This window comes from Pantherophis guttatus, chromosome 17 (assembly GCF_059756535.1).
Source record: "Pantherophis guttatus breed Tessera chromosome 17, ASM5975653v1, whole genome shotgun sequence".
NCBI classification, from domain to species: Eukaryota; Metazoa; Chordata; class Lepidosauria; order Squamata; family Colubridae; genus Pantherophis; species Pantherophis guttatus.
This window is the reverse complement of record NC_142079.1, coordinates 8,675,551-8,688,272: the sequence shown is the minus strand read 5'-3', so window position 1 is coordinate 8,688,272 and position 12,722 is coordinate 8,675,551. Positions and strand designations below refer to the sequence as shown.

At 44.8% G+C, this 12,722-nt stretch overlaps 1 protein-coding gene across 2 annotated transcripts in view; it reads right to left on the bottom strand.

Annotated features, from left to right (window-relative positions):
* Positions 1–1,403: 1,403 nt before the first annotated feature.
* The window catches only part of LOC117676398 (septin-2), a 52,154-nt gene continuing 40,835 nt past the window's right edge, over positions 1,404–12,722 (bottom strand). For both annotated transcript variants that reach the window (XM_060683796.2, XM_087880228.1), the window contains 2 exons: positions 11,860–11,952; positions 1,404–2,449 (listed from right to left, as the gene is read on the bottom strand). In XM_060683796.2, the coding sequence (XP_060539779.1) occupies positions 11,884–11,952 (69 nt within the window). In that variant the 3' untranslated portion in view covers positions 1,404–2,449; positions 11,860–11,883. The remainder of the gene's footprint in view (positions 2,450–11,859; positions 11,953–12,722) is intronic.

Sequence of the window (12,722 nt, the reverse complement as noted above, 5' to 3'; positions counted from 1 at the left end):
GGTGTTGTTTATTTTAATTTTTATATATATATATATATATATATATATATATATATATATATATATACACACACACATACACACACACACACACACACACACACACACACACATACCGCCCTTCTCCCAGAAGGACTCAGGGATATAAAATTTAAAAACAATTTAAGAAATATTAAATAATTTGGCCCATGTCTAATTAAAATAAAAAAATATTTTTTATGTATAATGTACACTGAAGATGGCATTTCATTTTGTTGTACGAGGTGCAATGACAATAAAGAAAAGCAAAAAGTAAAATTTGATTTTAATTTGAGGAGTAGGTTACTATAAGGTTATTCCACCTATTCTCCATTTAGCCGACAGCTGCGATTATTTCCAGCTCAAACAGGGATATTGGTCGATTTGCCACGTCCACCAACGTAACATCTGAAGAAGCCACTTGCGCATCAGTTTTATCCATGCGCTCCAAATAATCCAGATGTGCCCAGCCAGTCTTAAAAAAAATTCAGGTAGTCCTCAACTTATGACCATAACTGAGCCGGACATTTGGTGGCAAGTCGTGACCGCATTCATGATTTTAATGGCTTTTTTCTGCATCGAATTTGGCAAGCCTAACTGAATATAGTTGTGATAGGGCACATTCAGGAATCTGCTTAAGTGGGAAAAAAGGTATAAACCTATCAAAGTCATGACTTGGGATGCGACGGAAGTTTTGATTGTGGGAAGTTGTGGGTGCTCCTTCACTGGAGGTTTTCGAGAAGAGATTTGTCCGGAATGGAATAGTGTCTCTTGCTTGAGCAGGGGGCTGGACTAGATGACCTCCAAGGTCCCTTCCAACTCTCATTTTTTGGGTCCCGATTTCTTTTTCCAAAATTCCAATGGATTTCAAGAAAAGACACTTCCATCTACTTACCTTCCCACCGTTGTTCAAAGCTCTAGGGTAGTGATGGTGAATGTTTTCGGCACCGAGTGCCCAAACCAGAACGCACGTCCATGTGTGTGCGCCGGAAACCTAAGACCAGCTGGCCAGCGTGCATGCGTACGCTGGCCTGAAAACGACCAAAAATCGGCCCGAAAACGACCAAAAAAAAAAAAAACAGCCCGAAAACGACAAAAAAACGGTCTGAAAAACAGCCTGGTTTTTTTGGCTGGTTTTACCATTTTTCAGGCCGTTTTCAGGCTGTTTTTCTGCACTCCAGTGCCCGCGAAGACCAGCTGGCTGGCGCATCAGAAACCAGAAGAGTAGTTGACGACGGCTCATGTGCCCACAGAGACGACTCTCCGTGCCACCTCTGGCACGCATGCCATAGGTTTGCCATCATGACTCTAGAGATTTCGCCCACAAGTTCTCCCATACACACACACCCCCCCACAAAAAAAACCAGACAGGAAAACCCACACAATTTTGTCAATTTGATTCCGTTTATTACAAAAAAAAAAAAAGGTCCAGAAAATTAGTGTCATGATGCCTACCAAATCCTTTGAGGATTTATATCATTGTTCTCTCAACTGAGCAGAGCTTAAATTGGATAGAAAACGTGGTGAGAACCTCATATCTCCCCCAAAAACCCCATGACCGATTTTTTTAAGAAAGAAATTTAGAAATCTCTTTTAGAAAAGATGGGTGTGTAATGTTCTACCCATGATTTTTTAAGGCATTGTGGGTGAAACTCTCCAAATTTTTCACATCCTTGGCAAGTTATATGTTCTGTACCGTACGAGTTCCAGGTATATTAAGTAAAGAAAGAAGCAGACATTCTGCGAGCTTCGGAACTTAAAATTTTAAGTTATGGAGCTCGCAGAATGTCTGCTTCTTTCTTTACATACATATGAGAATTTGATCCCATGTGACCTGCAAATGTTTTTTTTTTTACGAAGCAGAGAGAAGAATGCTATAAACTCACCTAGGGGCTGCAAATAAACGTATATATACAGCTCACAAGGTTCTGAAGAATCAGGCAAGACTTAACTAAAATATAATCCCGACAGGGCACGTTTAGGAGTAAAGATTCAGGAATTTGCTTAACAAAAGAAAGAAAGAAAGAAACATATCCAGAGCCACCGGGGCAGAAGAGAAAAACGGAATAAGTCCTGCTTCTATAAAGTTTAGCAGATATAAACGTGCCATGTTAAATTGGGGGTTTTAAACAATGCAAGAGACACACATCGAAGGATGCAAAGGAGGGAGCAAAAATAATAGGTGCCATATTGTGATGCTACATTCATGCATAGCAAGACGCGAAAGTAGATATAAGCGATGTTATTATACGTATACGCAGACAGGTGGGTTCGATTTTCCAATGTGAACTTCAAGGGTTTTTTTTTTAGCTGCACTGGGTCATATATCCTGGTCCGGCATCCAAGCATGAACCTCTCCAATCCATTAGTGTCATCATTGAAATTCAATTTCAATTCATGGCCCCTTTGCCTTAAGACCATCGAGTCCCCGCTGCAAGGAAAAGCACAAGGCAAGAGTTTAGAAGGATGGCTGGCGTACAGGTAGTCCTCGACTTACGACCCCCTCATTTAGTAACCAAAGGGACAACAGCACTGGGAAAAAAAGGAACCTTATGACCGGTTTTCACACTCCCGTCCGTGGCAGCATCATCCCTACGCTCAGGCGATCAAAATTCAGACGCTTGGCAACTGGCAGGTACTTATGACTGTTGCAGCGTCTTGGGGGGGGGGGTGTCATGTGATCCACTTTTTGCGACCACCTGTTGTTGCCCGTCAGCGGCCTGTGCTGATTGTAGCTGATTCTGAGAGCGAGGAGGCTGGTGTGGTGCTGCGCCAGCAGCCTGTGCAGCTGGCACTCGAGTCAGACAATGAGGAGGCTGGAGAAGATGTGGTGCCAGAGGCGGGGATTCAGCCAGGGCCTTCAGAACCTCCAGAAGCTCCTTTAAGTGAAGAGGAAGAAGAGGAGGAGCCTCTTCTCGATGCACGGACGCGCAGAGCTGCCAAAAGGCAGGAGTGGCTCCTCAGGAGAAGGTCTCCTCGAAAGTAAGGCTTGGGGCTAATTGGCCATTCCCTTAGCCTATTTAAGGAGGAACGCCGACTGAAGCAATTTGCAAGGAACAACTTTAGTTCACTCTCCTTCACGTCTGGATTCTCTGCAAATTGCTTCTGGGCTTTCTGCCAACCATAGTAAGATTGTGATTACCTTATCTCAGAATTCTTGTAGGCTGTTAAGACAGTTTATTAACAGCCTTTGTTTTGAAAAAGACTGAGTTATTTTAGTAAATTAAGTTTTGTACAAACTTTGTGTGTGCTGTGTTCTTTAGGATCCATAGCTGAGGCAGAACACCACCTGAGAAGCAAAGTCGAAGAGGGGGGGAGCCAGATTCGCTCAACAACCATGTTAGTCAACTTGTATCGGCTGGCGACCCCCCGGGGAAGAGCCTTCTCTGTGGGGGCACCCGCCCTCTGGAACGAGCTACCCCCAGGGATACGACTAATCCCGGACCTCCGGACCTTCCGCCGGGCCCTGAAGACTTTTTTATTTCAGCAAGCCGGGCTGGGTTAAAAAAATTTTAATTGGGGAATTTTATGGGTAAGGGGTTTTGAATTGGAGAAGCCAAAGATAATTTAATTTCGTTTTAATGTATTTTAATATTTGTATTGTGTGTTTTTAATTCTGGCTGTTCACCGCCCCGAGTCCTTCAGGAGAGGGGGCGGTATAAAAATTTAATAAATAAATAAATAAATAAATAAATAAATTTAACCGCCGCGGTGATTCGCTTAACAGCGGTGGCAAAGGAAGGCCGTAAAATGGGGCAAAACTCTCTTTTGACAGTAGAAACATTGGGGCTCAATGGTGGCCGTAAGCAGAGGAGCTCCCCCTTTTTTTTTTTTTTTTTTTTTTGCTGGGCTGGAAATAAAAAGATTTTGTTGCATTGTCTTACCTTTTAAATGCTCGGCAGAATTTTTTTAAAAAACCCTTTTTTTGCCTAATAAACAATTCCTGTGCTTTTAAATTAAGCACTGCCTTCTTCGCGCACACACACACACACACACACGGCAGGGATTTTACGAATACCAAAACAGTTTGCCTGCCTTGAGGCACATAGGCAAGGCCGGGTTCAACTGAGGGCATGAGAGAGAGAGAGAGACTGCTATTGTGGTCTGTGTGAGTTTTTTTTGCCAGGGTCCATTTATAAAGTGTGTAATTTTGGAGGTTTCCAGCCAGATCAGAAAAACTGGAAGTGGCCGAGCGAAGGCATGGGGGAGAGAGACGAAATTCAGAAAGGCTACCTGAACGGAGACAGGAAGTGCCAAGAAGTAAATACGACGGTCGTGCGGTACCCTGTGAAGTGACAGAACTACTGTGGCTTGATGCTCGCACAGATCACAGTCCAAAACGGCAGGTTTTAAACGCCGTAGGCCTATTAAAAATTCAGCAGTTAACGTGTAAGAGGTTTGCACAAGATCTATTGTGCTGCTTGCAGAGCAGGGACGTGGCTATCGCACAGGCGAGGGTGAGGCAGTGAAGGTTTTTCTAGCAAATGGTTATCTTGGGTCTAATAATTCAAGTGAAGGATGTCCTCCGCTTTGGATCAGAGTTAGGGGAGGGGAGGGGAAAAGAAAGGAGAAATGAAAAGAAATGAGGAAAGGGAAAGGAAAGGGAAAGGAAAGGAAGTGAGAAAGGAAGAGGGAAAGGAAGAGAAAGGAAGAGAAAAGGAAAGGGGAAAGGAAAAGAGATGAAAGGGGAAAGGAAACAGAGAGAGGAAATGAATGGAAAGCGAAAAAGGAAAGGGAGGAAAGGAAATAGAGAAGGAAAGGAAATAAGGAAAGAAAAGGAAAGGAAAGGAAAGGAAGAGGGAAAGGAAGAGGGAAAGAGGAAAGGAAAGGAAAGGAAAGGAAGAGGGGAAGGAAAGGAAGAGGGAAAGGAAAAGAAAGAAAAAGGAAAGGAAAGAAAGAGGGAAAGGAAAGGAAAGGAAAAGAAGAGGGAAAGGAAAGGAAGAGAGAAAGGAAGAGGGGAAGGAAAGGAAGAGGGAAAGGAAAAGAAAGGAAAAGAAAAAGGAAAGGAAAGAAAGAGGGAAACGAAAGGAAGAGGGAAAGGAAAAGAAAGGAAAAGAAAAAGGAAAGGAAAGGAAAGAAGAGGGAAAGGAAGAGAGAAAGGAAAGGAAGAGGGAAAGGGAAAGGAAAGGAAAGGAAGAGAGAAAGGAAAGGAGAAAAGGGAAAGGGAAGGGATCTCAGCTCACACAGAGAAAGTGATAAGCCAACATGACTCACAAGGATCTACTCAAACAGTAGGGCAATTCACTAAACCACCATTAACCATGGTTACTGGAAACTTCCAAAGTGATGGTTACTCCGGTTTAGACACTGGTCTGAACTCCTGATTAAGTTTCCAACATCCAACCTAAAAGAAGACCTGGGCTCATTCTGCAACCTTCTCCCCCAGATGATGTCCCTCATCACCTCACTTTGGCACCATCAGACCACGATGGTAGTCTGACTGCTATGGCGATGCCAGACCGATTTTAAAAACCCCACATATCCGTTATCGCAAGGAACGGAGGGTTATTTTTCAACCTTTTGCAAAAATATGCTTGGCAGGAACCAGACCAAGAGGCATTTGCAAAAAAGCAACTTGAGATAACAGAGGAAAATTATGTAAACGTTTTTTCAAGAAGGCTTCCTTCCCCATCTTTCTTTTTCCTCGTTTTAAAATGTTCTTCCGCGATTAAGCCTAAGCGAAATAAATGAGTTATTAAGCATCTGGAGGGATTTAAAAATGACTTACACTCCAGAGCTGCTCCAGATGTTATCTGTAACGAACTGAAGATAAAGGGAATTTAAAGGACTGGTCTCCTTTAAATTCTTTTTTTTTTTTTTTTGGCGTTTTTTGGAAAAATCAGGATTTATGGGACGTGTTCCTCTCTTTCCAGAAAGCAAAACAAAAAAATGACATCCCATCATTTTTAGGAGCTATTTCTGCAACTCTGGCAGATTCAGAAGCTGTGATCCATGGGGGGAAAGATAAACCTTGGTCAGATTTTTGCAATCTTAAGCAAAAGGGTGGAGAAAGAATGCGAGACTCCTTTACAAAAAAAATCTGCTATCACAGACAAATTAGGCATAAAGAACTTTCTGTGTTGTTGCGTTTCTGGTCTGTTCTTCTTTCTGGCAGCCCAGGGCAGCCTGGTTAATATACCTCCTCCCATTTAATTCCTACAAGAACTTCCAAGGCTAATGGAATGGCATAGTTAGGGAAAAAAACCTTGGGAGACAAACTGATAAGAGATGGCACAGTCCTTAGCTGCATAATGGGTGGAGAAAGATGCTCAGAAGGGACCCTCCCTAGTTTTTTGGAATGTAAAGGAGAAGGCCATAATGGTATGTGGGAAAAACCTTGGCAGCCAGGGAGATGAGATGCTGCCTAGGGAATGATTAGATAATGGACAGCATAGCCCTCAGCTTCCTAATGGGCGGAGAAAGAGACTCAAGAAGGGACCCTCCCTAGTTTCTCAGGCTGCAAAGGAGACGGCTATAATGGTATGTGGGAAAGACCTTGGGAGTTGGGGCAGAAAAGGAGAGGAGAGAGGCTGCCTAGGGAGCAATCCGATAAAAGCCGGCATAGCCCACAGCTGAAATAGGTGGGGAAAGAGACTCAAGAAGGGACCCTCCCTAGTTTCTTTGGCTGTAAAGGATATGGCTGTAATGCTATGTGGGAAAAATCTTGGGAGCCAGGGAGATAAGATGCTACCTAGGGAATGATTAGATAATGGACAGCATAGCCCTCAGCTTCCTAATGGGTGGAGAAAGAGACTCAAGAAGGGACCCTCCCTAGTTTCTTTGGCTTAAAGGAGTCGGCTATAATGGCAGGTGGGAAAGACCTTGGGAGACGGAGAGATGAGTTGCTGCCTAGGGAATGATTAGATAATGGACCGCTTATCCAGCAGCTAGACAATAAGTAGGACAAGAGGCTCAGAAGAGACCCTCCCTAGTTTCTCAAGTTGTAAAAGAGATATTGGGGAGGGGGGGAAGAGACACAAAGTACAGGTAGTCCTCGACTTACAACATTTAGTGACTTTTCAAACTTAGAGCAGCACTGAAAAAAGCGACTTATGACATTTTTTCACTCTTACAACCACAGTCACGGGACCAAAATTCAGATGCCTGCCAACTGGTTCATACTTATGACAGTTGCAATTGTGGCCCAATTGTGATCATATGTTGAGGACCACCTGAAATTTTAAAACTTGCAAGATTCATCCATGTACCGTGTTTCCCCGAAATAAGACCCTGTTTTATTTATTTTTTTGAACCCTGAAATAAGCGCTTGGCCTTATTGCCATGCGCTCAAAAGCCCAATTGGGCTTATTATCAGGGGATGTCTTATTTTGGGGGAAACAGGGGTAGCTTTGCAATAGAAGTTGTTCTGGAATCAGAAGTAGGGAATCGATGCAATAAATTCCGTTGCCTATTGAAAACTCCTGCTTTTTTTTTTTTTTAAAAGAAGCCCTATTATTTCCAATTTTTGTAGCCAACAAAATTGGGCTATTTCCTCGCTCTCCCAGCAGCGGACAGATACCCCTTCCTGGCTGCAACCATGCGGGAAAACTTGGCTGCCCTCTTTGACGCTGACTCAAGCCAAGTTTAGTTATGACACTTCCTCTTTCCCAGGAAAAGTTTCCATTCCGATCGCTCCAGTTATGAAGTTTTAAGAAGCGACTGAACAATTTTCTTTTCTTCCTTGTTTTGTTTTTTTGCAGGAGCAGCCGAGCCGGGGGGGGGGGACAAAAAAACCCCAGACCATGTGGATATCTCATTCCCCAAAAATGTGGATCCCACAGAATTCTGGCTCATTGCTGTGTCTAGACTGGGAACGGTTACATGAAGCCGGTTTTCAAAAATCTGTTTTTGGAAAAGCAGGGTTGTCTTTCTTTCTTTCTTTCTTTCTTTCTTTCTTTCTTTCTTTCTTTCTTTCTTTCTTCTTTTCTTCCGTCCTTCCTTCCTCCCTCCCTCCCTCCCACCCTCCGTCCCTCCCTCTTTCTCTCTCTGTTAGGAAACAGGCCTCTTCAGGAAGCAAAATGAAGATTCAATGGCCTCTTTCAGAATGCTTCTGCCCATCATCAATTTGAAATGGATGGCCAGCCAATCGGCAACAACTTCCTGGGAGGAGCTATAAGTGGGGAGGAGCTATAAGTGTGGGGAGGAGCTTGCTTTCCCAAATTTTAATTTTCTATTCTTCCAGGGCGTGGAGCAGTGGTGGGTTTCAATTTTTTTTTACTACCGGTTCTGTGGGTGTGGCTTGGTGGGCGTGGCATGGCATGGCTTGGTGGGCGTGGCAGGGGAAGGGTACTGCAAAATCCCCATTTCCTCCCAATCAGCTGGGACTCGGGAGGCAGAGAATAGATGGGGGCGGGGCCAGTTAGAATTTTTACTACCGGTTCTCGGAACTACACAAAATTTCCGCTACCGGTTCTCCAGAACTGGTCAGAACCTGCTGAAACCCCACCTCTGGCATGGAGGGTGGGTGGGGGGGAAACCTGTTCCCATTTTGGTTGAAGCCAAAAGTCTCCCAATCGAAAGCCGAAAGTCGTCTTCTCCATCCTGGCTGTTCTGTGTCGAGGTTCACGGAGAGAAGCAATTAAGGAGAATTAAGGGGAAACTTCCTAACAGTGAGGACAATTAACCAGTGGAACAGCTTGCCACCAGGAAGTTGTGGGTGCTCCATCACTGGAGGTTTTTAAGAACAGACGGGATAGTCACTTGTTTGAAATGGTATAGGATCTCCTGCTTGAAGAGGGGGCTGGACTAGAAGACCTCCAAGGTTCCTTCCAACTCTATTCTGATTCTGACTCTAATCTATTATCTTCAGACTAACAATGGATGTTACAGGATATATTGAGTTTGGTTTCTCCTTGGAAACCATTTCTAGACTTTGTGCTCAAGGCAGAAAACAAAAATGAAATCTTGACTCGGGGATCTGCTGATTAGTTTGTGGTTATAGAAAGGCTAGGGTTCACCAAGTATGTAAAAGTAAAAAGTTGAGGCTATAATTTTATTTTTTTATTCTACTGCGCTGAAAAAAGTTAGAAGTCAACTCTTTCTTTCTTCTCTTTATCTTATAGTTCCTTCCTTTCTTCCTCTCTTTCTTTTTCTCTTTCTTTCTTTCTCTTTATTTGTTTCTTTCTCTTTCTTTCTTTCTTTCTTTTTCTCTTTTTTTCTTTTCTTTCACCTTCCTTTCCTTCTTTTCCTTCCTTTCCCTTTTCCATTTCCCTGCTATCTTTATTTTTATTCATGATTTATATTATATTTTTATACAATCTTTATGAAAATAAAAGACATGATAAGGGATGTTTCTTGGTTCTGGTCAGCGTGTTGGTTCCATCCAGCATTGTGGCAGCTAAATCAGCAAACTATGTTAAAAAGCAACATGGTTAAAAGAAATGTATAAACCTCAGTTATTAGTTCCAGGAAATCCTGTACCTCTGCTCCTGAATAAGTTGTGCAGATGCCATAATGACTGGAATAAAATCATCGGAAGAAAAATCTAAGCTTTTAAACTTCAATCGTTGCAATAACTTTCCAAGTTGCGGGAAATGCTTGACATGAATGTTACGTTCTCCCAACCACACAAATATTTTGAGTTCGTATTTACTTCAAACAAGGAAAGCAAAAAAGCAACGAAAGAAAAAAATAAATAAACTCCCTTCCATGTGGAAACTGTTACAAACCCTTAAGGTAGGAAGAATACAAGTCACGTTGTTTTAAGGTTTTAACATTTTAACAGGTCAGCAAAACCCAGCTGGTGCTCAAAATTGACCATTTAAACAGCACCCAACCTACTAAAAGGTAAAAGTAAAGGTGAGCACATATGTGCTAGTCGTTCCCGACTCTAGGGGGCGGTGCTCATCTCCGTTTCAAAGCCGAAGAGCCAGCGCTGTCCGAAGACGTCTCCGCGGTCATGTGGCCGGCATGACTCAATGCCAAAGGCGCACGGAACGCTGTTCCCTTCCCACCAAAGGTGGTCCCTGTTTTTCTACTTGCATTTTTTTTACCTGCTTTCGAACTGCTAGGTTGGCAGAAGCTGGGACAAGTCACGGGAGCTCACCCCATTACATGGCACTATGGATTCGAACTGCTGAACTGCCGACCTTTCGATCGACAAGATCAGTGTCTTAGCCAGAGCCACCGCGTCCCTTAAGCGGTTTATAGAGTCTGCCTCTTGCCCCCCCCAACAATCTGGGTCCTCATTTTATTGACCTCGGAAGGATGGAAGCCTGAGTCAACCTTGAGCCGGTGAGACTCGAACTGCTGGCAGCAGGCAGTCAGCAGAATTAGCCTGCAATACTGCATTCTAACCACTGTGCCAACACGGCTCCTGTCGTCCTTATACCATCTCACACTCAAATGGTTGTCCAGCCTTTTCTTGAAAACCTCCAGTGATGGAGCGCCCACAGCTTCAGGAGGCAAGCTATTCCACTGGTGAATTGTTCTCACTGTCGGGGAAATTTCTCCTTAATTCTAGGTTGGATCTCTCTTTGATAATCTTCCATCTGTTACTTCTTACCCTGCCCTCTGGGCCGTAGCCCGGAAGAGGAGCTGCCCAGGGTGCATGCGCGCACCCGAAAATGAACTTCCGGTTTCAACTACTGAACTTCCGGTTTCAACTACTGAACTTCCGGTTTCAGCCAGCTACTCTTCTGGGTTTCTGGCATGCATACGCGCCTGACGATCAGCTGGCCGGCGTACATGCAGGAAAACGGAAAACCAGCTTTTCTAGTTTCCGGCACTGCCGCATGTAAAAAGGCCAGCTGATCGTCGCACGCGCATGTGTGCCAGAAACCCAGAGGAGGAACAGGCGACGCCACGCATGCCAGTGTTGTGGTCTGCCAGCAGCCTGCAGAGCTGGCAGCGGAGTCGGACAGTGAGGAGGCTGGGGAGGAACATGGGCCAGTCCTGGAATCAGGGGAAGGCCCGGATGAGGGCTCTGTATCGGAGGCAGAGATGGAGCCAGGGCCATCGGGGAGTGATGCGCGGACTCCAGAACCCCCCGATAAGAGAGGCAGAGGAACAGGAGGAGCCTGTTCCAAGTGCACACATATGCAGAGCTGCCAGAAGGCAAGAGCAGCTAAAGCAAAAGGGACAACTCGGGAGTAAGGCTGGGAGATGATTAGCCCCTCTCAGAAGGCTTAAAAGAGAAACAAAGGCACTTGGGCCTTTTGCAGGAAAGCAACGTTGCTAACTCTGTTTCCAGTCGGCGTCTCTTGTTTGTTTCTGAACTCCGTGGGGCTCTGCCAAGTTTGGCAGGGTGTCAAAGACGACAAAGGTTAGTGATTATCCCGAAGGACTTCTTCCGAAGGACTTTTGTTGCAACTAATTGGGACTCAGCTGGGAATGAAAGTAATTCTCAGCTGTTACAACAAAATAGGTTTTTTGGGGACTAATTGTGTATTGTAATGACTCAGTAAGCCTAGGTCACAACAGCCAGGCGACATGGCTCCGTGTGCCACTTTGGGCACGTGTGCCATAGGTTTGTCATCACGGGGCTAGACATACCCAGCTCCCTCAACTGTTCATCATACAGTTTAGCCTCCAGATCCTCCATCATCTTTGTGGCTCTTCTCTTGCACTCATTTCTAGGGTCTCGGCATCTTTTGTGTACCGTGTACAATCAGGTATTTGTATTCTGATTCCCAGCAGATTCTTCGACTGCTGTGCAAAGGGTTGATGAGACCTTTGATCTCACCCATCAGGGGGTTATTCGGCTACCCTCAGCCTCCCTTGCTGACGGCTGTTGCTCTCCGTACTTCGAGGGATGGGAACCTGATCTCTGTTCGTCTCTGCATCAACTCCCAAGAAAATAAACCGGTGTGCATCTCTGAAGGAATGTAAAGCCGTGCTTACCGTCAAAAGTCTTAGGATACCTCCTTACTCGTCCGCAGGTTTCATCCTCATCTGGGCTTGCATTTGGGCGATCATCTCCTGCATACGACGCAACTGGATGGGGAAGAAAAAGAGAGAAAATGCGGTGAGTCCAATTAGCAATAGCCCTTAGACTTATATACCGCTTCACGATGCTTTCCAGTGCTCTCTAAGTGGTTTAAAGAGTCAGCATCTTGCAAACCCCAACAATCTGGGTCCTCATTTTAGCGACCTCAGAAGGATGGAAGGCTGAGTCAACTGTGAGCCGGTCAGGATCGAACTCCTGGCAGTCAGCAGAGTTAGCCTGCAATATTGCATTCTAACCACTGTGGACCATGGATGGATGGATGGATGGATGGATGGAAGGAAGGAAGGAAGGAAGGAAGGAAGGAAGGAAGGAAGGAAGGAAGGAAGGAAGGAAGGAAGGAAGGAATGACACAGCAATAGCAATAGCACTTACTTATATACCACTTCACAGTGTTTCCCCGCCCTCTCTAAGCGGTTTACAGTGTCAGCCTCTTGCCCCCAACAATCTGGGTCCTCATTTTAGTGACCTTAGAAGGATGGAAGGCTGAGTCAACCTTGAGCCAGTCAGGATTGAACTCCTGGCAGTCAGCAGAGTTAGCCTGCAATACTGCATTCTAACCACTGTGTACCATGGATGGATGGATGGATGGATGGATGGATGGATGGAAGGAAGGAAGGAAGGAAGGAAAGAAGGAAGGAAGGAATGACAGAGCAATAGCAATAGCACTTACTTATATACCACTTCACAGTGTTTCCCCGCCCTCTCTAAGCGGTTTACAGTGTCAGCCTCTTGCCCCCAACAATCTGGGTCCTCATTT